Raw genomic sequence first — 27,857 nt, 5'->3', positions numbered from 1 at the left:
TTTAGAGTAAGATAGACAATAACGGAGGTGTAAATTTGAGCTCGTGTCCCTGAGATTCTCAGTCAGGTCCAACACTGTCTTGCTATGGTCTGGTTTTATTAAAATAAATAAATAAATAAAATATAAACTAAGATAACTGTCAAAATCCTCAGCTTGGGGGTTTAAACAGGAAGTCTGCTGTTGATTACCCACCTCTAATTTCTCAAGAATGGACCATTGTCAGTCAGTAAATCTTTATTAGGGTATTGTGACATGTTCTCAGATTAATTAGGTGTATTCAAAGCACTTTGCACTTGGCAAGGTGAAGATGTAAGAAGATCAACCAAATAAAAGATTAAAACCTGCATAATTGTGTAATATGTATGTATGTACGTATTTATGTACATATATGTAACTTTTAATTTCATTAGAAGAAGCTACTGTTCAGCTAGGTTGGTGACAGTGACAATTCCATATGTAACTTTTATATTATTCATAATTGATTTTTCAGACACTTTCATTTATAAACAGTGGAAAAAACTTTTCCTTTACTCTCACTTGAATGTGATGAGGTAATCAGGGTACGCTTGGTTGTCATGAAACACAACATACATGCTGGGGTTATCTATTCTGTCTACCACACTGTCATAGCGGTCGTGAGGCTGCTGGGTGTTTCGAGGTGGAGGCACCTTCATGGTAGCTTGGCCCTGAGTGAAGACACCTGTGAGGACTCGTGCGACGAACATTAACTGAGAACCATCATCAGCTGGCTTGGAGTAGGTGGGTTGAGCCGAGTAGTTGGCATTTACAGCAAAGTAGGTCCCGTGACCGTATGCAGTTGCTGAGGGTGAAAAGAGAAAAGGAAATTAACAATAGATGATTGTATTTACACCGTAGTGACACAGAACTAGTTACTAGTTCACTAACCCTGCCTTTGTTACAAGTACTGTTTCTTTCATATCTTTCACCAGGTGTTCAAGATTTTAACCATGCAGTGGATTGCAGCATGTTTTATTAGTGCATACAGGAACATAAAAACATGTCTTTAAGAAATCAAATGCCGTTACTCTACTAGGCCTGAAAAAAAATCCCAAAAGCCTTCACAATCACCTGGGGTTTTAAGTGTTGCCAAAGCCACAAATGCTTACAACAAACAAACAAACCATATCGGTTTTTTATCGTTTTTCAGCGTAATTTTTTCATCGTTTTTATTGTTAACTCGGTGTCCCTGGATCTTGTCCCGTGTGTTATGAATAAATCTTTTTTTTTTTTTTGGTACCGGTACTGGTTTTATTTTGTTGTATTTATCTGCAACACCTTAAAGGCTGGTCCGTGAAAATACTGTTGGACATAAACTTGTCCATGGTGCAAAAAAGGTTGGGGACCGCTGCTCTTCAGGTCCCACCACAACATTTGACTTTGGGCCATTGTAGCACTTTAGCCATTTTTTATTGTCCTATTCACCCAGCATTGTATAATTTTGAGCATTTGACTCTCTAGAACAGAGACGTTCATTGTTGACTGAATGACTCTAAGGTGCCCAGGTCTTGTGGCTGCAAAATAAAAAAATGCAACCCTTCCAAATAAACCATACTTTTTCAGTTTTTTCCCAGGCCAATAGCTTGCCAAAACTTCTGTTTTTATAAACACACACATATGTCTCTGTGGAGCAATCGTTTAACGCATTTAGCTGTTAACTCACGGGCTGGTGATTTCAGACGACCCAGGGATGTAGTCTCTATGCTTAGAAGTCAAGCACTATTCTATTTTCACAGAGTTCTAGATATCTACCAAAGCAGGTGGAGGCATAATCATCCAGAGAAGAGCTGCTTTATAACAAGCTTTAAAACTCTAAAACCATAAAGAACACCAATCTTTCCATTAAGGAATATAAAGAATATAAGAAATAAAGAACCATTTGTAACACAAAGCTTTGGTTCAGTAAATGTGGACTCTATAAAAAGATATTCACCATTTTGTCCAGCAAAGCTCCTGTTGAATCCAGTTTTCACTATGGAGTCGCAATTTTCCTGGGTCGTCCCGTGGTACAGAAGTTTCTCCCTTGCTCCTCCCTCCCGTGCGTTCTTATCAGAAATGTGTTTCTTCTGTGCTTCATAGGTGCGCCGCAGGTGAACGTTCTGCAAACGCTCAATCTGACATGAGAGAAGAAGGACAAAGGATCAAGGAGCTGCCTAACAAGATAATCCAGGATATTACTTACATCTGAGGGGTAGTTCAAAGTATGTCATCATAGTGATGGCATAGTTTCAATGGTGGATTGAAAGTAAAATCCTCCTAAAATCCCAAATGAATGCTGAAATAAATAAACACAATTTAATTAAATGAATCATCTTTTAAAAGGGAAATTAATTTATTTGTAAAATGTGACATTGACTGATTTGGAATTAAATTTTAATATTATTTTATTCTTCCCTTTTCTATATAAATCTAATTCTATATAAAGAAGTTTTCATATCACTGAATGTGGGAGTGAAGCTGTGGAACAGACTTAGAACTCAAACACTAAGTCTGTTCCACAGTTTGTCTCCGTTCCTCATCATGTTGTCAGTCTTCATGTCCTACTGCCATGTACCCCCCATGTGCAGTTTACTTCATGTTACCACTCTGCTTAGTTACCACGCCAGGAGTTTTGTTTTGTATTTTCAGTTTGTAGTTCTCAGCAATAAAGCTGTTTAAGTTCATGTTTCGTCTCTGGAGTCCTGCATTTGGGTCCAACCTCTGCTTGCCACACAGCCAGACCTTGACAAACCCCCTTTTAACATGTTGTTACTGATTATGATTATTTAGTGTTAAGCCACAATAGCAAAAACAACCATAACAATATGTGGACGCATAAGCAAAATCATGTTTTCGATGACATTGCCATTGCAGGATTTTGTTTTTTGCTAATAGTCAAAAAAACAAAACAAAAAAAGCCAAAGAATTGAATAAACAACTGTTATATTTAGTGAATCAAAATAAATAAACTGTTCTATTCACTAAAGAAGAATAAAGTAGCGACAAAGCAGCATTCATATTATATGACAGGTAATATAAATAGAAACTGAAATGTTCCCTTACACAAAGGACAGCCACCCACCTTCATCACAGTTTTGGCAACAGTTCGTTTGAAGGCCTCCTTCACTGCCCGGTACTCTGCAGAGGAAGGCTCCAGTGTAACGACCTTCATGCTCTCATTAGCAGCCATGCTGTCCCAGTACAAAGGGTAAGTAAAGTCTGAAAGAGACAAGCATATATAGCATATACAACATCAGAAGACACCTAGAGCCTATGATGAGTTTTATTTTGCTATTTACTGCAAATCTTTAATGATGCACGTAAAAAGAAAAAAGATTTTAATGGTATCATGTGTGAATACAACCAAAACATGCAATGGAGCCCGTCTGACAATAAAATAACACTCCTGTTAAATCAACATGATCCAACCCTATCAGCTGATCTAGGATTTTCATACTTTTTGTTTAAAAGTGAACAGTTTATGGTTGCTTTCATGTTTCACAATGACTTTTGCAACCTTCTTTACTACAAGTAGGTTTTTTAGTGTCTTTCTTCTCACCTCTCAGATTCTCAAGTCGCTTTAGCTTCATCGTCTGTCTGTTCAGTTGTTGTGTGGCCATCATTGTCTGTAGATTAACCTCCCATACGAGTCCCTGTGCGTCTGTTATTCCGTCTGTTAATTCGTTGTTTTCTAGTTGGTGATTGGCTGTTCTGGGAAGTCTTTCCCAGTTTCCGTTATGTGCCAGGATGCACCAAACAACTCGGAGGTACAAATCCCCCTCCTCCCTGACTCTCACCTCATTAGCAAGACTCATGTACTGACACTGACTCATTTTCTGCATCACCCGGGTGACCCCGTCTTTTAGCCCGCTCACTGTTAGGGTGCCAGCCTGATCTGTTTGCATGAATAAACCCTCAGACTCCACGAGCTCCTTCAGCTCCATCATGTCATCCTGGTCGAGGGGTTCCAGTGCCTCCTTTGAGAAGGTTTTACTGGAGCACTGTGTGTGATATTGATGCTTCAGCTTTTCCATGGCATCGTCAACGTCCTTTTTGGAAAGACCCAGGAACGTGAAGACAGACTGCTGACTTGTAGAGCTGATTTGGAGACTACTGAGGTATGCACTCACAGAAGGAGGAGGCTGTTGTTGCTGTACTTGAACTGGAAGTACTGGAAGTACTGGAAGTACTGGAACAAATCAGTAAAAAATTTCAGTGAAATAAATTTGTAATCAGTTTTTATTTTCAAATTCGTTTTAAAATTCAATTGCACATAAGATGTCAGTTTGTGAATATTTCTGTCACCTCTGTTGATGACAGCTGGGGAATACATCTGCATCGCTTTCTCTTTAAAAGCCAAGAAGACATCGATCTTAATCAGGATGAGACGGATGTTGGTGAGGGTGTTCATAGATGATGCAGATGACTTGATCCCTCGAAGAATGGCTCCTGCTACAATCGCAGGATTCAACCCTCCAGCTCCTGAAAAAACATCACTTGCATTTAGGTGTGTGTGTGTGTGTGTTTCACAACAAACTGAATGAATAGAAATGCCAAAAAAAATCCTTACCAGCACAGATGGCAGGAATTGCCACTGAACTGTATTTATACCATTCACAATAGTCAATGATATCACATACAAGTTGTTCAATGAGAGCTTGATCCTTTTCTCCACATACATGAAAAATAGCTTTACAGGGGAAGTTTCCAGACTGGGTCACAGAAATTTCTCCTCGATTCACTTTTGCTGCACAGAAAGTGACAGAGTGAGTGAGAGTCAGATAAATAAAATGAGAAGGTAAGTAGCAGCTTCTCTTTTTCTCACCTGCTTTCAGTTTAGCTTCCACCTCTGGTCCAGCTACAGTTAAGATGTCTTTGCATACCCCATCTGTAGATGACGAAAAATAAGAAAAATATATATTAAAGAACTTACAATCTGTCCGTGAAGGAAAGCTTGTGAAGCTACATGCTAATCTTGTACAAATTTTAGCGTGCTAAAACGGCTAATCAGAACCAGGACTGACTGATTATGATGATGGTGGTTACTGACCTCTACATCATTATTACCATCCATTTTGTAAGTAACATGCTGACCTTTCAACTGGGCAAGTTGCACAGTTGATTAACAAATAGATGCTATTTGTTAGCATATAATAAAAATCACAAATGTCACAAATTCAGCCTATTGGTTAAATACTGATATATTTAATAAATATACTTAATTGTGCAGCTTTGGATCAGCTTTGGAAATAGCAACAATAATAAGAGACTACATGCCACAGTTTCATCTTAAGTTCCCTTTTGTGTCACAGTTGAATACGTATCAGACATTCTACCCATTTGATTCCTTAGTCTTGCTTCCTGCATTGCATACAGTGACTCATCAACCCTATTTCCCCTAATCAATTTAAATGCATTTATGGGAAATGGTACTCAAAGGTAAGTCAAAGGTTAATCCCTGCCAAACCTGCTTGGCTGGAGATCAAACATTTCTCATGCCAGGTTGACACCACAGGCAGTATACCAGTTCACCACGTCACCTCTGTTCCCTGCCAGACTGTTATTGACTCACTTGTCTTTGTTACAGTTTGATAATCTGATTGCTTTCCATCGCCTGTGCCTCAGAGTTTTAGATTGCCATCCACTAAGACTAATATGCATATTATGCGTAATATGCACTATATTTCACTATGTGAAACTATAATCATGATAGGTATGAGATCCAAAATGCAACAAATTATCTAGTGTTGCATCTCCATATGCATTAGAAATTAGTGGCTTTCTAATACTTATGATGTTCAACCATGACTATCTGTTAAGCTCTTCGTAATTATGTGGTGAGGTTTTTAGCTAATCTAAGTGGCTTGCTAATAATGCTAGATGAAAACTTCAAAGATTACAATCATATGGGCATCCCTATATCTGTGCAGATTTTCATGAAGAGCTGTTTTCCTTTGTCATCCATAGAGAGCTATGCTACCATTGTGGCTAAAAATAACTTCAGAGTTACATCATGGGCCTCCTGCTCACTCCGCCTTCCTGCCTTTATATGCATCCTCGGTTTCACCTACCAAGGTTAAAATTTTGGAAGTCTGTTGTGTTCACCACAGCATCTGTAGTCTCATTAGTGATGTCACCAAACACCACATGTAGTTTAACTCCACTTCCCACTGTTATGATGATGTCATCTAGGTCGCTGGTGAGGGACCTGAAGATTGCTGAGAGTAACAACACCACACATTAGATTTTGTTTGACATTTAATCTGATGACTGAAGATGCTGATGAAGATGGTAAAATATGACACTGGCTGAATGCTTTTTATCTCCTCACTTTACATACTGAAGACAGTCTGAGTAGTGCTAGTTTACCTTGGCCTCCCTGGTTCATATTTAAGCTGAGCTGTTTGTAGACATCGTGGTAGCACTGTAGATAAAAATAAAGAATAACACAATGAAAGATGGATGCCTTCATGTTACATATCAGATCAGGACATATCGATTGACACTGACCGCCTCAGAATCAGGGTAGCCAGGTTTAATGACAATGTGGATGTTTGTAAGAGAGCCAGATGATGCAGATAATCCAAACTGGTGAATGACGTCAGTCAACACTTGAATTGCTTCTCTCAGCGGGTATTTTAAAATAACACCTGGCCCAATGATTGGAATGGCCACTGAACCCAAATTCAGCTGTACACAAAGCTCCAGACACCTCTTCAGACCGTTACGAAGAGCCTGCAAATCAAAAGTTACATATTTTCAACTATGTTTTCAAACTGTTAGATTGCACACTGCAACTAACAGAGCACACATGAAAAACTGTGAGGGTGCACAAAAAGTTCAAGTTGGTTGTATAAAACTTCTCTTGCAGTTATCTGGTTGGTACATTAATGCTTTCGCTTGTCAATTAAATTAAGAAATATTTTATTATATATATTTTTTGTCTCGCTTCTACTTTTTGCACATACACACGTAGATATCATCTGATTATTCCAATTAATACTTTCATCTATGTACAGCTATAAAGTGCATTTAATTTCTTTTTTTGAAGGTAAATTAACCATGAATTACTTCTTTTCCATCACCAGAAGTGTTAATAAAAGTCCTTAATTTTACCTGAACACTCTTTCCTCTTACTCCGTCCCAAGGCAAGCACTCAATGAAGAAAATCTTGGAGCAGCCCAGAGATGGAGGTGCATCAACCAGCTGAACATCACCAGGGGCGAGGGCACAACTGGCTACGACTGAATCAAACTTTAACTTTAATATATTCCCAGCTTTGCCCAACAAACTGTTGCCAATATTTGTAGAAGTCAGCTGCTTGTTGAGCATGGGGACCACCAGAACATCCACCTGCAGAAATAATATTGAATAACATGAATATTGATATTTTATTTTGGGATTATGGGAAATTGAATTGAATGGAAATAATCAAACCTGTTCATTTTCTAAACTGCTGAGTTTGATCTTCAGGTTTGTTCTGTTGATTGCAGAGTTTCCAATTGTGCTGTACATGCTGCTGCTGTAGCTGAGAGATCTAGGTGTATCACTGAGTCTGCTGGTGTTTCGTGGTCTTTGCACATTTGGGGTGGCTGCAGTTTGCTTATCTCGGATAATGACGTGACAGGAACCCTCTATCAGCTCTTTAGTCACTTTACCCTCTTTCTGGAAGTACTGCTGAGCCCCTGGTCCATCTAGAGTCAAAGTGTCTACTATAACACTGTCTAGAGTTGATGTTAGGGCCTCCTTGGCCTCCTGAACATGACATCGAGGACCAGACACAAACACACAAGGATTTGGAAAATGTGAGGCTTGTAAGGTCACCTTGGTCTGCTTCATGCCAATCAAGTCTAGGATTTTATTAAAACAGTCGACCATTTCAGGATGAAGCAGATTGATGGTTTCTTGAGTTGAAACTTGATTCAACTGGAAGTCGTGAAGAACTTCATTGAGCTTGGCCACATTTTCACTGTAGCCCACCAGTCGGACTTTGGTTGTTGAGGTTCCCCTGGCGCCGGGCATGTAGCTGATGTCCACTCTGAACTCTCTACTGTTTGCCTCGTTCTTGGCTTTCGTCAGAATTTCTTTCAACCTGTTGAGATCTATTGCACCCTGCAGCTGTACAGTGGTCACTTTAAGGTCTCTCATTACTGCTGCCTCGGCCTCATTCAGAGCATCAGAGGACAAACTGGACAGAACCAGATCTGAACCCACCTCAAAGAAAACAGGGTTTCTGAGGCTCTGCTGGAAGCGAGTTTGGTATTTTGGGATGGCATCACTGGTCTTCATGAAGGTTAGCAGAGCTGTAGGGAACTTAACTCTCTTCTCCTTTATGTTCTTAATCAGTTCATCCAGTTTTGCAGCTCCTGACTGCACCTCTTTGTCAGGGCCCTCCAAAGTGATCATGGCACTACCTCTGATGATTGTAACCTCTGGACAATTAGCACGCATTTCTCGATTGAACTCTTCTTCTATGAGCTTGAACTTCTTCTCCACAATTGGCACTTCCTTTTTGGTGGGTAGGCTTTTTTCCAGAATTGCAATCTTCTCCTTCATGACATCAACCTCTCCTACAACCACCGCATAGCCACTCTCTGTGTAAACTTTGATATCATCTGTCTTAAAGGCCGAGTCCTGCAGTATCATTTTCACCTGTTTTGGCTCAATCACATGATAGCAGAGGTAGGTCTCGGTAAGCCGAATGAAGACCTGATCCACTTGGCACTCCCATTTCTCTGCAGCACCACCAAAACCTCCTCCTGGCCCCTTGTCAACCTCCCCTCTAACCAAAACCTCCTCTTCATCGAAATTTAGCTCCACTGTGCAGCCGATTGACGACAGTTGTTTTTCAAAAAATCTGTATGCTTTACAGTTGTCTCTCAGGAAAAACAGCAGGAAAACATCTATCCTGAAAGTCTTCTCAAGACCTTTTATGTTTGGGTTTCTAGAGCTCTGAAAAAGGGAAAGAAAAAAAAAATCTGTCAATTTATGATATACGATAGGCTACTTATTGTAAACAGTGGGGGTGTACCACATAGGCCTGGGCAGTAAATCAAAAATGAATCACAACCCTCATTCAAAACCTCTAATTGATGTAATCTTTACCACGTCTGTTTTTTTTTAAATTTCTTTTTACTTTAAATCTATGAATACTCCATCCAATATGTGCCATCTCTGCTATGTCCAGTCCGTTGCCCCAATTCATACAGATTCATACAGTCCTACATAGATAAAAGCACATTAAATTAATATTTTTGTTTATATGTCTTTGTTTTTCATTGTTATGTCTGACTATGACACTGTGTTAAAACAGAAATATGCTACAGGCCTGTTTCTAAAACAGTCTGGGTATTTGTGTATAATGTAAAGAAAAGCAGAATGCAATGATTGGTGAATAATTTAAAACACATTGTTCAGGTTTTTTATCTGTGTGCTAGCAGAGTGCAGTCTCCATGGATTCCACAAAGAATTTAATATTTTGTTCACTCTGGGCACTATATTAGGTACACCTCTTTAAGCGTATTAATACATAAGGATAATCAGCCAATCACACGCAACTAACAATATAGACATGGTCAAGAGGATCTCCTGAAGTTCGAACTGAGCATCAGAATAAAAAATAAATTTGGGCTGCTTTAATTTATTTATACTGGGATTTTCCCACACAACTATCTCTAGGGATTACAGAGAATGGACTGAAAAAGAGAAAATATCCAATTCTCTGCATGAAAATGTCGTCTTGATGTCAGAGGTCAGAGGAGAATGGCCAGACTGCTTCGAGTTGATAGGAAGGAAACAGTAACTCAAATAACATCACAACACTATAATAAAAATTTAACAGCAAAGATTTAAAGCAGCACTGAAGTCTTCCCTGTTACTCTCAAGGTGTACCTAATAAAGTGTCCAGTGAGAGTGTTACCATCTGGCTTTTTATGACCTATGTTTTAAAAAACAGTATGTCACAAAACGACTGTGTGAGGGAAGGAAAAGGACCCAAACAGAAACTCACAGAGATGAAAAATGGGAACTCAAATACACTGCTTTATTGCAGGTGTAGAGGTGATACAAATAGAAGTAATTACCTATGTGTGTTTTTAAAAAACAGTATCTTTGATGGTATGGAGATGGAGTATCATACATGGCATTGGTTTCTTCCTTGTCTACAAAGGCTTTAATGCAAAATAGTGTATAAAGTTTTTGTATTTGTATCTACATACTGTGCCATCCACATGATGTTTTTTTCAGGGAAGGCTTTCTTATTTAAACAATGCTGAACTACACTGAGTATTTCACTCTGTATTAACAGCAAGACTCAGAAGTGAAAGAAGCCTGAGAACTGTCAGCCACTGAAAACACTGAGGCACAATGAAATGAAAACTATAAGAAAGAGGGCCCAGCAAAAGTGAAGCAAACACACAGTTCTCTGTATTTGTCCCTGACGTCAAATTTAATGATCATATATTTTTTTAAAAAGGACTGTTTTACTATTTAAAATGCATTCGTTGCAGTACTTACAGTGTCTTTGAAATATTTTATAATCATCTGTTTTTGTCAATATTGTCCTCAGCTGTCAAACTTCCCCTGCAGGCTAACTCACTCCTCTTAAACTGGTTTGGCCACATTATTCTGGGGCTCAGTTTTTACTGTAACCAAAAGTCGTGTTTGAAAGGGCAGTGAACTGTACCAGTGATTGGCTTGGCGATGGCTGGTCAGAGGTCTGTGGTGAACTTGTCCGGCTCACGGTCAGCTGCACTTCTCCACTAGGAAGAGTGATGGTGTGAAACTTCCTCTGCAAAACTCTGTCTTGATCTGTAAAACAGCCATAGACAGAGTCACTGAAACAGCCTGCAATTAAACACAAATCTAAAAAAATATTTTACAAATGACCGACTGTCCTACCTTCTTTTTCCTTGAAACAGATTTTATAAACGCTTCCTCCGAGTTTTTCTACATTTCCGCAGTCACCACCCCCGGAGTCTCGCCTTTTCTGAAAGTATCTCCTCACTTTCTCCTTCTCTCTGTCTGTAAAGTCATTGGCTTCAAAAAACAGTGGATACGGATATTCATCCATTTTATCTGCAATTCTACACTAACAAGAGAACTTTCAGCCCGTCAAACACTTGTTTGTGCCACCCTGTGAGTGCCCGTTTTTGTTTCACTTTCACTTTTAAAGTATCACATCCTGATGTTTACACTCCCCCACCCAGCAATGGAAAAAGTCCGCATTTAATTCTCAGGGGCTTTTCTCGTCTCACCTACTCTGCAGGTACTTTACAAGGTGTTTCAACTGGCAGAGTATAACTCAAAATTATATTTATGTCTTAATATGGTTTTGAGAAAGACATTTTACCAGTAATTATACTGACAACAAATTAGGGGTTTTATGCTTCATCTGATCTGCAAATATATTTCACATAAACCCATCCATCCATCCATTGGTCCTCTTGCGCTTATCCCTATCTGGTTACAGGGCAGCTGGAGCCTATCCCAGCTACCATAGGTCTGTAGAGGCGGGGCACACCCTGAACATACAGGAATCCCTCCGTGTAAAACCTTCCTTATATCCTGCAATATTACCACATCGACCCACTAGGTGTCATTATAGACCCAAAACTGTGTCAGTGCAGTGAGACGTAATAACAATTAATTACATTTAAGGTGTTTTTATTCATGTTTTGCTTCATGTGACATTTCGGTTTAATTCATAAAGTGGCTGTTAGAGTGAAAAAAAAAACCATAATAGAAATAGAGCTATTTCTAAAATGTTAATTTGTTAATACAGTGAATGAAAAGATGTTATTTAAAATGTTTATAGAAACTATGAAACCGTTTTAAGAAGTAAAGCACAATTATTGCTTGTACTGATGTACTGATAAAATGCATTTATGTAGGTGTTATGTGTGTATTCTTCAATAAATAAATAAATGTTCAGGATGTTCAGACACACACGGCCCTGACTCAGTGAGTGTCAGAGGAATAAATCTAAAATCTGGAAATCAGTCACAGTTTTTGTACTTTTATCCTTGATTTTTCTTTCTCAAATAGTTTTATTTTAAGAGCTAAAACAGTATATGTTAAAATTCACAGAGCAAAAAAGCATCACTGATTTAATACATTTTTAAAACACTTTGAAATTTTCATAAAGCAACAGCTACTAAACAAACTCAAAATGCCATAATATTCACTGCTGAGGAAATTACACATCTTTCACTTCATTATTAAACACTGCATTTACTTTTGTGCTCTTATAAGTCATCAAGTGTTTTAATTTTCACATGAATACCTGTTTACACTTATAGATTTTGTCTTGATATCCCACCGTGTTCTTCCACATTCTCACATGTAGTTTCAAGTGGTAATCTACAAATATCTAAAGCTCAGACCCCAAACTTTAGAGTTCAAATGAAGTAAGCTTAGTTTATTATGCATGAACAAATAATGACATGTTTTTTCAACATGTGGTTTGAATAACATTGTTGAAATGCTCATATTAGGTGTAAATTGACAGAAAGACCAGAGACCTGACATAAATTATATGTTGAACTGTCTCGACATGAACAGTGATCTGTGCTTCTTTAAATGTGTCCTTCCCATTCAAAGGTGCTTCAGCAGCCCCGCCTACAAGGGCTGGGAAAATCCACCTCTTCTAGTTCCATCACACTCTGTTACATCAGTTACATCGATTCTTAATGTATTTTAAGATATTTTCTATGCAATGGTGTTCTATAAACAGAATCAGGTGATCATTCTGATTAAAGGTGACTGGATTAAAGGATAATTGCCATGTTTCCCAGAAAAGCTCCTATTGAATCAATTTTTATGATGGACTCACGGCTGTCCTGACTCGTGCCGTGATATAGAAGGTTTGGTTTTGCATTTCCTCTTTATAAAGGAAGTGCAAAACCAAATAACCTTCCCTTTTGTAGAGCTGAAACTAGTCCAAATTAGACTGAAACTTCAAAGCATTTTGCTGACTGTGGAACTGGCAGTGACTGGTTTTATACACGAAATACCATGAACTTTATGTTTTGTCTGTTTTTCTGTCTTTGTCTTTACGTTCACTTTACATTCACTTTAATTGGGCCACACCTCTTAATCTTTAAATTCTGGCGTTTTCAGTCTCATTGCCACAGGTGTATAAAATCAAACGCCTAGCTATGCAGTCTATTTTTATAAACATTTGTTAAAGAAATTGTTCTTGGGTCGCTCTAAAGAGGCCACTGAAGTGAGCATGGTGCTGTGACAGGATGTCATGCCAACAGGTTAGTTTGTGAAATTTCTTTACTTGTAGATATTCCACTATCACCTCAAAGGGGTGTTTTTGCAAAGTGGAAACATTTAGGAACCACAGCACCTGAGCCACAAAGTGTGAGAACATGTATACCTACAGAGTGGGGCTGCCGAGTACAGATGCTGATAGTGCCTGAAAGCTATTAACTGCAGGGCTCCAAACCCCAACTGAGATTAACATCAGTACAAAAACTGTGCACTGGGAGTGTCATGGCATGGGTTTCCATGGCTGCTTCGGTAATGTATAGCATAGCCCAGTTTCAGCTGTTGTGTTTAGTGCTAATGGTTAATTGTTTGCTTAAGTTTGCTAATGCTCATTTTGTGCAGCAATAGACATATTTACCATCAGCAAATCACTGACCAGATTGGAGAGGGATTCATGAATACAGGATATGACAGCTGGACTTCTTTTTGGCTCATGATGAATTTTTACCTCGTGAAGAAAATTTTCATAAAAATATGCTCTTCGGTGAGCAGTCACAGTTATATATGTTGGGTCTACGCTTCCACAGGCCCTGCTGGTTTAGAGACTTATTCCCATTAACGACAAGGAAACAAGATGAACAGCGATTTTACTTGCGCAAGGGAAGGATCTCAGAGCAGCCCTTCTGCCCTCAGTCAGACCACTTCGAAGAACCAGCTTCCGCTTGCTGCCTTTTATTGGAAACAGTTACAGTACACACAAGCACCACCCACTGTAAAAACCCCCCTATGGTTCTAAAAGACAAGGTACTATGTGTGTATGTGTGTGCACGTGTAAGCACGTGTGTCTATGTGTGTGTGTGTGTGTGTGTAGGTGCATGTGAGTGTGTGTGTTTGTGGGTGCGTTTGTGTGACCTCCTGCCCACAAAAGGGTCATAAAAGCAGGAAGCTTACTAAACAAGAAAACAGAACCTTCACATAGGATGTGCCTATAATAAAATACAGGCTGGGGAGGTCAACAGAAACAGAACAATGTCTTTGATCATACAGTTTAAACCAAGACTTACAAATTTAAGTAACACAATGACAATATTTAACAATTTCAACCTCACAATATATAAGGTTTTAACAAGAGATCTGAAGTCTGCTGAATATGTCCAATGTTTTTTTTTATAGCTATAATAGCTATTAGCTATAAACCACAGTTATAACCATGCAAAAATCCCTGTCTTAGGCTGCTAGGTCCAGAAGTGGGCCAGTGAAGTCACCACACACTAGGAAAGCTGACTGTGAGCCCACAAAATCCTAAACTTATTTATGTTTGTTTTGCAATTTTCCATTAGGGTCATGTGCAGAGCCGTGGGGAGGGCCTTGAAGTTGGGAATGCTGAAGTGAGAGTATGTGTGTGTGTAGTGTAAGGGTTTGCTTCGGGGTAGGTTCTAGGGTATAGAGTAGGTCATTCAACTTGTCACATCTTAATATAACTCTACAAAGTATGTCAGTGTTGAAACTACCAGACCCCACTGCACACAGGACACAAGAATAAACAGTGAAACTTAACTGGTCCTGAACCCCACAGCTAAGAAAATTATATCAGCTTATAGACAATATTTTAACAGTGTGACAATAATTTGTGTGACAACCCACATAGCAAAATTGGTATGGCCTGGATGTGGCCCACACAATGTGCTTACACATGGCCCACATACCGCAAAGAATGACGGCCCTTTGGTGGCCCAGATCAGGTTTACCAGAGTTGGCCCACACATGGGCCAGCACAAAGCCAGTTGGAGACACAATGGTGGTCCTGTGCTGGCCCATGTGTGCATTACCTCTAGCAAACCTGATCTGGGACACCAAAGGGCCGTCATTATTTGCGGTATGTGGGCCATGTGTAAGTTGTGTGCAGCCACGGGCCAGTTGTAGACACACTGCTGGCCCTTCGCTGGCCCAGATCAGTTTCAGCTCTGGCCCCAGATGTCAGCCTAATGTGTACCTTAATCAAGCCATGTAATAACAACATGTGCCGGAACATAATAGTGCAAAAGTAACATGACAAAACCACCTGAGCTATAGCCGCCCAGTGGGAAACATGAGTAAACCCTCACTAGGTTTTGGATAAAGTCTAACAAAACTTTCAAACCTGTATTTGAAACGTTGGCTACCATAGCAGTATAGTATTGCAACATGGCATTTGGGTCTTCTAACTAAAATAGGAACATAAATAGTGCCATCATTGCCAGACCTGGCCCATATCTGGTTGACATACACCCTGCCGTGACACCAGTCAGTCAGAAGTACCAGCTTGATGACGGATCCGGGCCAGACCTGTGTTCTATGAGCCTGGGCCACATAAACCAAACCACAATCAGGCCAGATGTGGCATGCCATCACATAAACAGTACCATCTAAGCCAGGCCTGGCTTATATCTGGATGACATATCACTTACCATGCCAGAAATCAGCCAGCAGTGCCAGCTTGACACCAGATCCGGGCCAGACCTGTGGGAAGATCTCTTAAGATACAACAGTGAAGCCATAAAGTAAACCTGAACAGAACAGATACAAATATTAATCATTTTTTACCCAGCCTCAAAGCCAGATTTACACAGGATGCAACATACTCAAGTACCCTTTTGCAGCAGATGTAGTACTGTGAAATTAATGTTCAATTATAATGTTTAACCTCTACCTCCATCTGCTTGCATGGTTGTACTGCTCCACTTGTGAATTGGGGTGGGTTTTTTTTTTTTTTTTTTACACCTGCAGTATTTAATCTGTTTAAATCGAACATGGGTTGGTTTTCCTCCTTGGTACGATTCGTTTGTGCAGGTGTGAACAGCAATTGCACTTGGTATGGACCAAAACAATCCCTATGTGGTCTTAGTCTGATTGGCATGGCCAGGCTCTGGCAGATGATCTCGGAACAGTTCCAAAACTCCAGAGTGGTTTGTGTTTCTCTTTAAATTTTAATATTTCTTTTTAACCAGCCTGATCTGTTTGTCTCCTTGTCAGGCTTTAAAATTCTTCCAGGCCACTGTGACAAATAAAAATGTAAGAATGTGTTCTTAAATGAAGCTTTCACTGATTTGCTGCACCATCTAGGGGTACAAAGTGGTATTATATTAAAAAATCCAACATGTTTCTGGTTCTACCTCATTATTGCAATCTGTTAATAATCTCAGTTAAGTTTGGAAGATTTTTTTTAGATATTTTTAGACCAAGGGCTTTACAATAAGCACCTTCAAAGCTACTTTATGGTGAATTAAAGGAAAGCTGCGATGCTGTGTCTTCTTAAGAAGACACAGCATCGCAGCTTGAACGTAAAGTGAACGTAAAGACAAAGACAGAAAAACAGACAAAACATAAAGTTCATGGTATTTCGTGTATAAAACCAGTCACTGCCAGTTCCACAGTCAGCAAAATGCTTTGAAGTTTCAGTCTAGCCTTAATTTGGACTAGTTTCAGCTCTACAAAAGGGAAGGTGATTTGGTTTTGCACTTCCTTTATAAAGAGGAAATGCAAAACCACGGCACGAGTCAGGACAGCCGTGAGTCCATCATAAAAAATTGATTCAACAGGAGCTTTTCTGGGAAACATGGTAATTATCCTTTAAACCAGCCACCTTTAATCAGAATGATCACCTGATTCTGTTTATAGAACACCATTAAGAGACTTAAAGGTGTACATCACATTATAAATTGAAATGACACATGTGAAATTTTTACCATGCAATTATAATAATAACAAAAAATCATCTGGATATTTGGGTATTCTCTGTTGTGTTGTTTTAATTTTTATGTGTGTGTCTTTTAACGTCTGAACTGTAACATCACAGTTTGGCTTTTGTCCCACTCAGTCACCTGACATGTTGTCGTCCCTCAGAGGATGCTGTGTTCCTGGATGATGAGATGGAGAGGGAGGAGTGTGTGATGACCGAGATGGGGATCATCTATCACGGCTCCTATGATGACATTGCTGAGACTGACTGGAACTATGGACAGGTCAGAGAAAACCAGACTGAGGCTCTTAAGGACTTATTTACCGGTTGTCTTATGGCTGACCTGAGGGTTTTTATGCCTAGTTCAACGTGTTCATTTCCCATTTAGAGTAAAATAGACAATGCCAAAATCCTCAGTTTGGGGGTTTAAACAGGATGTCTGCACACCAATCGTTGATGACACAGTCGGTGCATCCACCTTTTACATACAGGCTCCTTTGACTCTGTGCCAGCTCACTCAGTTTAGAATCTCATTTTTTAAGCTTCTGGCTCCTGCCTTTGTTTTTCTGTAGCTCAGGCGGTAGAGCAGGTCATCTACTGATCGGAAGGTTGGTGGTTCGATTCCTGGCTTCCCCTAGTCTGCATGCCAAATATCCTTGGGCAAGATACTAACCCCAAATTGCTCTCCGATGCGTCCATCGGAGTATGAATGTGTGTGAATGTCAGTTAGAAAGCACCTAGGAAAAATGTGCTTGTGCGAATGGGTGTGAATGGGTGAATGCACAAGTTGTATAAAGCGCTTTGAGTGCTCAGAAGAGTAGAAAAGCGCTATATAAGAACCAGTCCATTTACCATTTACTTTTTCATTTGACTATAAGTTCTGCCTCTGCATTTCAGTCTTATGCTTACTGGGCATCCTGTCCCAGGTTGTCACCAACTACTACTCAGCTCACGACAATGATGGAAACCTGAAGACTGACATAATCATGGATGAAAACAGCAGGATCAATTGAAACAGAACCAGATATCCTGACATCTCTTGACTTGTCTTGGTCTACATGTTGTGCATTGTAGACCAGTGGTACTCAGAATCAGATTTTATTCAATAATCAGATTATTCATTTTAGGCTCAGAAACACAAAACCCCTTCTTAATAGTGTTATTATTATATATTTATTTATTTTACTAGCAGGCAGTTGGTGACCTGCAGTATCAGCCCCCGTCCTCCAGTTGGAGTCAATTCACTATCTGTCCCTGTGTCAGGGCAGTCCCTTCTCACGTCACACTCTAATCAAACCCTTCCACCTGCCTCTCACTCACTTCCTGTCCCCATGTCAGTCTGTCTCTCTGTCAGCCCAGTTTCTTACTCTATGTCTCACTTTATCCATCAAGTGAGTGAACGGCATTCCGAGGGACCACCCAGGTCCCGCTGTAAATCTCTGAAAAAGTCTCAAACCGAATCATATTCCTCCTCCTATATCACATCGGGGCCACCAAAATTTAGGAAAACAGTGTAAATTTGAGTGCTTTTTCATCTGGACATCAGCTCCATTTGGCATAATTCTGGCTGGGTTTTGTCCACAGTTGGTACTCTCGACCAGCTGTGTTCCTTGTGCTGCATTTGTCACAAACTAAAAAAGACCTGAAGTCAGACTTTTTTCTGTTAAGGTATAAACACACTAATATATTTTAAACACCAAGACAGGAAGCATAGTACTGGAAAAAGCAGAGGAGTACGGCTGCAAACGAGAGAAGTTCAGTCCTCCCACAGCTGATGTGGACGTGGTCCTGCCCCACCTGGAGATCAGTGTGGGCCACAACTTTGAGCTGAACATGGAGTTCATAAACAAGAGCGATGAGCGCCGCACTGTGGACGCTTACATCAGCGGGAGTTTGGTGTATTATACTGGAGTTGCCAGCACCAAGTTCCTGTTCCTGACCCCCAGGGTGGCGATTGACCCCAAAATGAGTGAGTCAGGTGTACGGCATGGAAATGAAGAGGCATAGTCATGAAACCACAGATGATTACCAAATGTAGACAACTGCTTCAGTGTAACCCTGAGTTATGCACAAATGTCTCAATGAGTGTTAAATCTTTTTTAATGAAATAAACGCTAATCAAAGTAGAAATGTTTGTTGTCTTTTGCAGATGTGAAGGAGCTGGCAAGAGTGGAGTCTTTCCTCTCAGCAATGATGAACCCTCTGCTTCTTTTAAGTGTGCCTAAGTATAATCCATGGCATGTTGTGGTTCTTGTCACTGCTGGTCTGTCATGTTATTGTGTCCCGAGAAACACTTTGTTTCACAGTTTATTTAGTTTTACAGCGCGTTCCAAATTATTATGCAAATTGTGTTTAAGTGTCATAAAGATTAAATAAGTTGTTTTTCAATTAAACCCATGCATGGAATTGTGTCTCAGGGCTCGTTGTATGACTGAAATCAATCTCGGACACCTGTGATCATTTGTTTGCCAGGTGAGCCCAATTAAAGGAAAAACTACTAAAGAAGGATTTTCCACATTATTAAGCAGACCACCATTTTCAAGCAATATAGGAAGGAAAAATTAATGAAAACCTCTTTCACAAAAACTTAAGCGTGATCACCATAATGTTAAGAGATTTGTGGCTGAGTCAGAGCACACATGGGTTTGTGCAGATAAAGGCATAATATGGAAGATTTCTGCCGGACAAATACATCAGATTAAGAGAGCAGCTGCTAGAAGGCCATTACAAAGCAGCAAACAGATATTTGAAGCTACTGGTGCCTCTGGAGCCCTGCGAACATCAAGGTGTAGGATCCTCCAGAGACTTGCTGTTGTGCATAAACCTTCTATTTGGCCACCCCTAACCAATGCTCACAGCAGAAACGGCTGCAGTGGGCCCAGAACTACATGAAGAATAATTTTCAGACAGTCCTGTTCACTGATGAGTGCAGTGCAACCCTGGATGGTCCAGATGGATGCAGTGGTGGATGGTTGGTGGACGGCCACCATGTCCCAACAAGGCTGTGACATCAGCAAGAATGTGGTGGAGTCATGTTTTGAGCCAGAATCACGGGTAGAGAGCTGGCCGGCCCCTTTAGGCTCCCTAAAGGTGTGAAAATGACCTCTGCAAAGGATGTGGAGTTTCTGACTGACCACTTTCTTCCATGGTAGAAAGAGAAGAACCGTGCCTTCTGCAACACAACCATCTTCACGCAAGACAATGCACCATCTCATGCTACAAGGAATACCTCTGCATCATTGGCTGCTATCGGCATAAAAGCAGAGGAACTCATGGTGTGGTCCCCATTCTTCCCTGACTTCAATCCTATTGAGAACCTTTGGAGCATCCTTAAGCAAAGAAATATGAGGGTGGGAGGCAGTTCACATCCAAACAGCAGCTCTGGGAAGCTATTCTGACATCCTGCAAACACATTCAAGCAGAAACTTTCCAAAAACTTACAAGTTCCATGGATGCAAGAATTGTAAAACTGCTATCAAATAAGGGGTCCTATGTTAATATGTAACTTGACCTGTTAAGATGTTTTTGAGTGAAATGGCATTTGATTTCCGTAAAATTAATCTACTAATGCTGCAAATTCAACAAATGACCATTTTGAATTCTCTGCAATCTATAAAATGTTTTGATACTCTGTGTGCGTAATAATTTGGAACAGTGCATTTTAAGTTTTTTATTTTTGAAAAACATACTGTTTTCATTGTGAGTTTTGTTGAGTAACATTTGATTTATACTCTAATGGTTGATGACACGAAAATTATGCTGACTGTTATTTGAATGGACTATTTAGGAAAATCGGAGAAAAATATCATTTGCATAATAATTTGGAACACGGTGTAGTTCTTAGAGTTTTTTCTATTTCTGATGTGTTTTGTGTGTGTTTGCAGCATCTTTTTCTTTGCTGGGGGTTTCTTAAGTTGCAGTGTGCATCCTACATCAATATTGAAGACAAACCTGGTTGCACTCAGGCAAACGGTTTACTTTGCTTTCATTATTTGTTTGATGCCCTATCCAGCAACTGTTTATCAAATACAAAAATGGGTTTTAGGGTAGGATTTTTAGGATTTTTTTTTTCCTGTGTGTACTTCAGGTGTCTGGTAGAGGAAAGGTGAGTGAAGAGATGAAGGACTAGATGTTGCAATCCCTGATAATGCATTGCTTCAAATGGAGAAAGTCTTGAGGGATGGCTCGGTTTGTATAAAATATTTCCACACAAAACCAAAACAGGTTTCAGTTTCACCTCATCCCACTGGATCTTTCCAGATTAATGATTTTATAATCTTCAAATAGTGGCAAAAGGAAAAAAAACCCCACACCCATTGCAAAGGCTTCTGCTTCTTGCTTTAGTATTTTTGCTGCGTTTGTCTTTTCTCAGGCTGATCACAGGAGGCTCTTCTCTGGCCTGGACCGAGTATTTCTGCAGAGGGCCGGGACAAGCAGGGTGATCACCAGTCTGGACTGTCCTGCTCTCCGGCAGGTCCACGGCCAGGCGTCTGTCACCATCAGCCCCTGAGAATAGTTGCATGTTGACGAGCACCCAGCATTATTTAGCCTTGGTTGTTCTTCTACCACATATAGGCCTATATAACAATTATGCAATTCCAGTTTTTCAGATCTATAGCTTCAGAGCTGCTAATATTTTTTGCAAATGCTGCACAGATAGTAGTAAAATAAATAGCTAGCTGCTAAATGGCTTATATTTTAAAAATAAATTCAAATTTTGTAGGTAATGAAAACACAACGAAGTTTGAGTTTTTGGCCACTAGGGGGTAGAATTACTCCAAAAGAAACATATCGAGCACCATTTAGCTGTGGACAAAAATGCCACAGACAAGAAAGATTATCATCTCATTGGAGCTTTTCTCTCATCACTCATGTGTTTAGCTTTCATTTTAACATAGTTAAGTCAACAACAGTTGGCAAAAGTTGAGAAAACTCAAAAATCTCTTGCATCATGTTGCCTTGAAATTTTACATTTTCTCAACTTTTTCTTTTTTACAGTGCACGTGTCTGAATTTACAATTATTTTTTCATTGATATACTGTATTGCAGTTGTCCTTAGTTGCTTTGGTGCTTTTCTCAGATCAGAATGAAAATTCTCAAAAGCATTAGTGCAACAATTAATCATTTGTGCACATCATAGTAGCAATTTCTCCTTTCTCTGAACAAATTGCAAATGCTCTTGACCCCTTTTGGTAGAGCTGTGCACAAATGTGAACAATATAACAGTACATATTGTAACTGAACATACGTAAATCATTCTGGCACATCCAGACGTTCCTGTCTGGCCACATATTTTCATCTAATTCACAACGGATATCATCCCTTCCAATGCAGCAAGGAAAGTATCTCCTGGAGTGGCGAATCCACCCTCTGCGTGACTCTGTTATGATGTCGTCACATGCTACATCCATGGCTACTAGCAGGGCCATTTGCGCATGTGAGTGCCGGTCATAAGCCTTCCACCTCCAGGCAGAGAAAAACTCCTTTATCAGATTAAGGAATGGGGAGTAGGGAGGGAGATATTCAACCAGCACTCTGTCATGTGCTGCAAACCAGTCGGACCAGATGTGAGTGGTGAAAACAGATGTTATCCCACATAACAACATACTTGTTGAGTTGGCCTCTACTCCTCTCACTCTCAGGAACTATGTCCCTGTAAAGTGTGTCTAAAAGAGTCAGGAGATGCTGTGTATTGTATGGACCAGAAAGGGGAATTTGGGTGAGGATGCACACATTGTAACATTCCCTCCGTGCTGGTCTGGGACATCAGTAGTTACTCTCTGTCCAATGTGATTTCTTCCACGCCTTTGGCCAGATTGAAACCCGCCTCATCAATGTATATGAATGTGTGCAGTGGTTCCCTGGTTTCCAGCTCCAGTACACGCTTTAGAGAGAGAGACGGAGAGAGAGAAATGTGACAACTTTTCCTGTGTACCATAATGTATTTTGTATGTTCTGTAGATACATATACAGAATTGCTAGTCTACTGCATGAAACTACACAAAGTAAAACAGTTTACAGCATTGAACATTAGAGTATACAAAGAAGACATGTTTTACCTGTACATACTGGTGACAGATCTCCTTCACTCTTTCACTGTTCCGTTCAAAAGGCACTTTGTACAATTGTTTCATGCGCATTTCTTTTCACTTGAGCACTCTGTCAATTGTTGCAATTGACACAGATCCAATATTGCCAAATATCCTCTATGACAGCACTTTTAATTTCTTTCAACTTTATTACATTGTTTGCAATCACCATTGCACAAATGGCTTCGTCTTGCTGCGGGGTAAAAAGGGGCCCTCTTCCACCTCTGCAAGGTTGTCTTTCAATCCTTTGTGGTGCAGATTACAGTAAAAGTAATGTACACTAAACATGAGATATTATGAAATGTTGGATTACTGTCCAATACTATACATACCTGTTCCCCATACAAAATGTTTGAATGATTGAATTCACAGTGGTTGTTCCATCATTTGGTTGCACCCTCCGACCAGCCTCATCCATTGTGAGGCCGTAATTGACAACATGGTCAACAAGTGTTGCCCTAATTTCATTAGGGATCTGCCTATGTATTTGGTGTCTTCTCCCTCTTCCCCCTTAATTCAACAATTTTGTATGCAATGACTCAAGCAATGAAATGAAGACTATTAGTTGTATTTATTATTCAGCATCCAAAAGTATAGTTCATTTTGACTGACATGACATAAGCAAATGATAATGTTATAAAACGGCAGAGAATTGTGTCCTGGCAGTACTTGTGGTCGTGAAGTGAAAACACACACGCAGTGACTCCATCCCAAACAGTTTCCTTAGTGGTAATACAGCTCCCGTGACTCTTAGTGACAAAACACACATACAACACAATGACTAAGCAATCTTTAGCATAAGGAAAGCTTTCACACAATAACATGTCCGAGCAATACTACCGAGTTTCACACAATGATCCAGCGCCGACTGAAGCCTGATCACACCGTTAAGTAGACGACCCCAAAGATGGCAGATAATAAGCCACAGCTGTGATCAACAGCAGGTGCGGCAGGCTTCAGCGCGGGAACGTTTTCGGTAGTACTCGTCTCAACTTGGAGGTAAGCAAACCCGAGGGAGCGAAATACAAACATCAACACAACGAGCAGGCAACCCAGCGGGGCTGTCAGACCATGACAATTTTCACATGAATGTTTGTTTACACTTACATAATTTGTCTTCATCTAATCTACAAATCTCTAATAAATTAATAAATTTTATAAATTTTATTTGGGACAGTGCATGTTAATGAACATACATGTAAAATAAGAATTTACATGAATGTAAACATACCAGATTATAGCCAAAGGCTAATTTCCATCTGTTGTCCAAAAACATATTAAAAATGGACATAATTAATAAAAAAGTTCATAATTCACACATACAAACCATTCTATTCCCAAGTAAAACATTAAAACAATACAACTTATACATGATCACACACTTGATTTGTCCATAACCAATTTTTAACCTGTGCCTTAAACAAGGTGAATGTAGAGCATTCTCTAATTGAGGAAGACTGTTCCACCAATGGCCACCCTGGACAGAGAGGACGTTCTGCCCAAATGCTGTCTGTCTGTGGGGTATAAACAAGTCTCAGCGGGTTGTGGCTCGAGTGGTCCTGTCTAAGCTTTCTTTACGCCTAATGAACTCCTTTAGTGGTGGTGGAGCAAGGGAGTGTAAGACTTTATATATTAAGCAAACTCTTTTACATTTCACTAAATTATTGAAGTTCGATAATTTATGTTTTTTTAACACATGACAGTGGTGATAGGAAGTAGATTTTTTGTCAAGTAATTTTAAACTTCTTTTATAAATATTTTCAATAATTTTAAGTGTTGTTGGACAAGCAACTGACCAGGACGTCAAACAATAATCTACATGAGAAATAATCATTGAGTAAAAACATGTTTTTGCAACATTCATAGTGCATCATGGGACATCCCCAGTAGCAAAGCAAAGTAGGTCCCCTGACCAAATGCTAAAGAGAGAAAATAAAAGAAAAACATTTAAAGTTTTAGAATTATCAGACATATATATTACTTCTCCAGTTAGGTGCCCTTTTATGTTTGAATGATTCATAGATCCGTGTTAGGTGGTTTAACTTCTGTTGAGGGGACTACCAGTGTGGAAATATTCTGTATGCAAGATAGATGTTGTTGCTCAAAGGTTAAAAGAGCCAGACATTGGCGGTATGAAATTATGTGTAGGCTAGTGGAAACGGGAAAGAGAATTAGACAAGTGTTGTGGATTGTATTATCACATATATACCAGTATACTCTACATATGTAATAACAATCGCTCATAAATTCTGTGCAATCATATATACTCATATATACTATGCACGCTTACTATGAAGTGTCTTATATAGTGAAGTTACTGTGTTAAACATTTAACCAGCATGTTCAAATTACATGACCCATATATTTAGGTCAACTATACCTACCACTATATTAATGAAAAGTTTGTGCCATTTGTTGTATGAACACATGCTGATCAATACTGTTCGAAAATGTAACGGTGAGGATCAGTAGGAAACCTTTGATAGTGGTATGGCCAACTGTGACAAGTCCAACATAGGGTTAATTCAGCTTGGCACTGCTAAAGTATGTGCACAGGCATGCAGCTGCATTTAATTGTACTGCTTAATGGCGTGTGCAGCCTTTTAGAGCAACAAAAGTACAACAGAAGCATGCAGCCGTTTAGATGGCTGTAAACCAAAGGCCTGCTGGCCTTTAAATGACTGTACTGTAAAAGCATAGAGCCCTTTGAATGTGTAACCAACTTTAATGATATAAAGGAGAATTATAGTACAATAACTACTTGGGCTCGTAATAAGACCCTGGCCAGAATCAGAAGACACCAAATTCGTATGGAGCCAAAGTATTGAGCAGCAATAATGACTCGGACACCATGTTAACTTTTGAGTAGTAGCCACTCTTGTATTGTTACAATGCATAAAAGATATGGTTCAATTTGTACAGGAAAAAGTATAAAATAAAATAGTGTGCACACTTCAACAAAATAAAAGTGCTCACTAGGGCCCTTTAAGAATTTAGAGTTATGTTGACAACAGCCAACTTGTGTATGTGTATCTCCTTCGTGGTGCCTTCAATTCTGTTGCTGGGATGGGGAAAAAACCCGGGAGGACCACGCGCCTTCACCTCACTTCCCAGCTGACAGGGTGAATGCGGCCTGCGTAGGCTCTGATTGGCTGTGGCGCTAGGTGCCCTTATCTGGGGTGAACCGAGAGGTGTATCCAATTGGCATAGGAAGTATGACACTTTGTTGATGTGAACAGTTAAAATAAAGGTAATAAATACTCAAAGCTCTTCTATTTTTTGATCACTGGTGTCAATTAATTGTGGTTTTTCCATCTGGGCTACAAATGACTGTACAGCAAAAGCATACGGCTCTTTGAATGGCTCTAAAGCACAAGCATACAGCCCTTTCTCAATGAAGCATGTTATGATAAGCTGGCAAAGGGGGGGTGAACTCACATTCCCCGTTGATTGGGGGGGGTGTAGTGTGCTCAAATGTGTGCTCCTTTTCCTCAGATTTGAAGGATGGGTCAGGTGTACCGTTTGTGGCCTAACCTATCCCAGAATTCATAGCGCTGCCCAGCCAATTAGCCATTGTTGGAAATTAGTTTTAATATTACTCTTTCCAGGTTACAAAATAAACTTTTAAGATATTTTCAGGCGAGAATATAGCGAGAATGAGAATGTAGTTTTCTGAGACGTTTGTCACCCACCAGATCGACAGCCAGTGGTTCAAGGCTCTGAGCCTCTGAGAACACATCGTTTTCATCGTTTTCCGGCAAATCATTTTCAGAGGTTTTTTGCTACTTAGGTTAAACATGATATATAAGTCACTTAGATAACTTAAAAATGTTATTGTTTAGCTTTTTTCAGTGTTTTGTTTGTTCCTCAGTAAATCGGTTATAGTTTACACACAGCTGAATAAACGCCAAACAGAAAACTGATTAAACAGAAGTGTGAGCTTATATTTTAGGGAACAAAGATCAGATGGCTGAGTTTATTAAACTCCACTGAGACAATCTGCAAATTTTATTAAAAGTTTAATAAACAATCATCTTGTCTTTATTTTTAGTTAGCACATACCTTAAACACATTAAGCTGTAAGCTAATGATAGTTATATAACGGCAGTTGCATGATGGTGCAATAAGCTGTACGTTTTATACCCAATGGGTGCATGATCTGATTAGTTGACTAATCGCAAAAATAATCGGTGACTAGTTGACTATCAAAATAATCATTTGTGTCAGCCCTAATCCAGAGCACCCCACCCAACCCCCACACCTTTCTCACTTCCATTGCCACCAGGTGCCCCCTTTACATTGCTGTCTGCCCCCTCATATGCCCCAGGTTATTGGCATTTTCTTATCTAAACATTGGTGACTTGGAAACTTAAAGATTAAGAGAACAACATCTTTTTTCTTTTTCCATCGAACATTTCTTTCAGCCATTTGTGCTTATCATGCGACTCGTTTTTATGCAATAACTACAAAATACACAAATACAAGATTACATATTTTATATATTAAAGATACATGATTACACATACATAAAATGAACAAAGTTTCTATTGCAAAATTACACAGAGTGTAAGAAAAAATGTATTATTGTGTTGTGCTTGTTTAAAAAGAAAATGAAAATTGCACATACTTTCAAAACAATTTAGTTCCGGTTGATGGTGTCACTCAAGATATCTCAAAATATCTCAAAGTGCAATGTTTCAAGTGGAACAAACAGGTGAATGTAGTAGCAATGCAAGGGGACCAGCAACACTGATCACTGCTGATACAAAGTGATGCCGGCCAGTAAAGCAGCTGGTCAGGACAGGCCTTAAAATCGGTTATTGACCAAAGAGAGGTCC

The 27,857-nt window shown here is 39.6% G+C and overlaps 1 protein-coding gene across 1 annotated transcript; it reads right to left on the bottom strand.

Annotated features, from left to right (window-relative positions):
* Positions 1 to 381: 381 nt before the first annotated feature.
* Positions 382 to 11,120, bottom strand: LOC148104204 (protein mono-ADP-ribosyltransferase PARP14-like). The gene is made up of 14 exons (XM_087836478.1): positions 10,897 to 11,120; positions 10,682 to 10,806; positions 7,435 to 8,949; positions 7,114 to 7,350; positions 6,508 to 6,732; positions 6,367 to 6,421; positions 6,069 to 6,215; positions 4,823 to 4,885; positions 4,568 to 4,744; positions 4,303 to 4,479; positions 3,557 to 4,186; positions 3,080 to 3,216; positions 1,952 to 2,132; positions 382 to 820 (listed from the first exon to the last, which is right to left on the bottom strand). Exons 1-14 carry the CDS (start codon positions 11,066 to 11,068, stop codon positions 534 to 536), a joined length of 4,128 nt encoding a protein of 1,375 aa, XP_087692604.1. The 5' UTR covers positions 11,069 to 11,120; the 3' UTR covers positions 382 to 533.
* Between the last annotated feature and the right edge of the window lie 16,737 nt (positions 11,121 to 27,857).

The sequence above is a fragment of the Neolamprologus brichardi genome, chromosome 3 (assembly GCF_056152115.1).
Source record: "Neolamprologus brichardi isolate AB-2024 chromosome 3, ASM5615211v1, whole genome shotgun sequence".
Lineage (NCBI taxonomy): Eukaryota > Metazoa > Chordata > Actinopteri > Cichliformes > Cichlidae > Neolamprologus > Neolamprologus brichardi.
The sequence above is the reverse complement of the archived record's forward strand: the minus strand, read 5'-3'. Positions and strand labels throughout refer to the sequence as shown.

What these genes read in the sequence shown, in the direction of transcription:
- LOC148104204 (XM_087836478.1), bottom strand. Translation starts at nt 11,068, where the DNA reads ATGGATGAATATCCGTATCCACTGTTTTTTGAAGCCAATGACTTTACA. An exon ending in GCAGTTTAGAAAATGAACAG is followed by an intron (nt 7,351 to 7,434) that starts GTTTGATTATTT and finishes TTATTTCTGCAG; the next exon opens with GTGGATGTTCTGGTGGTCCC. An exon ending in GCTACCCTGATTCTGAGGCG is followed by an intron (nt 6,422 to 6,507) that starts GTCAGTGTCAAT and finishes TTTTATCTACAG; the next exon opens with TGCTACCACGATGTCTACAA.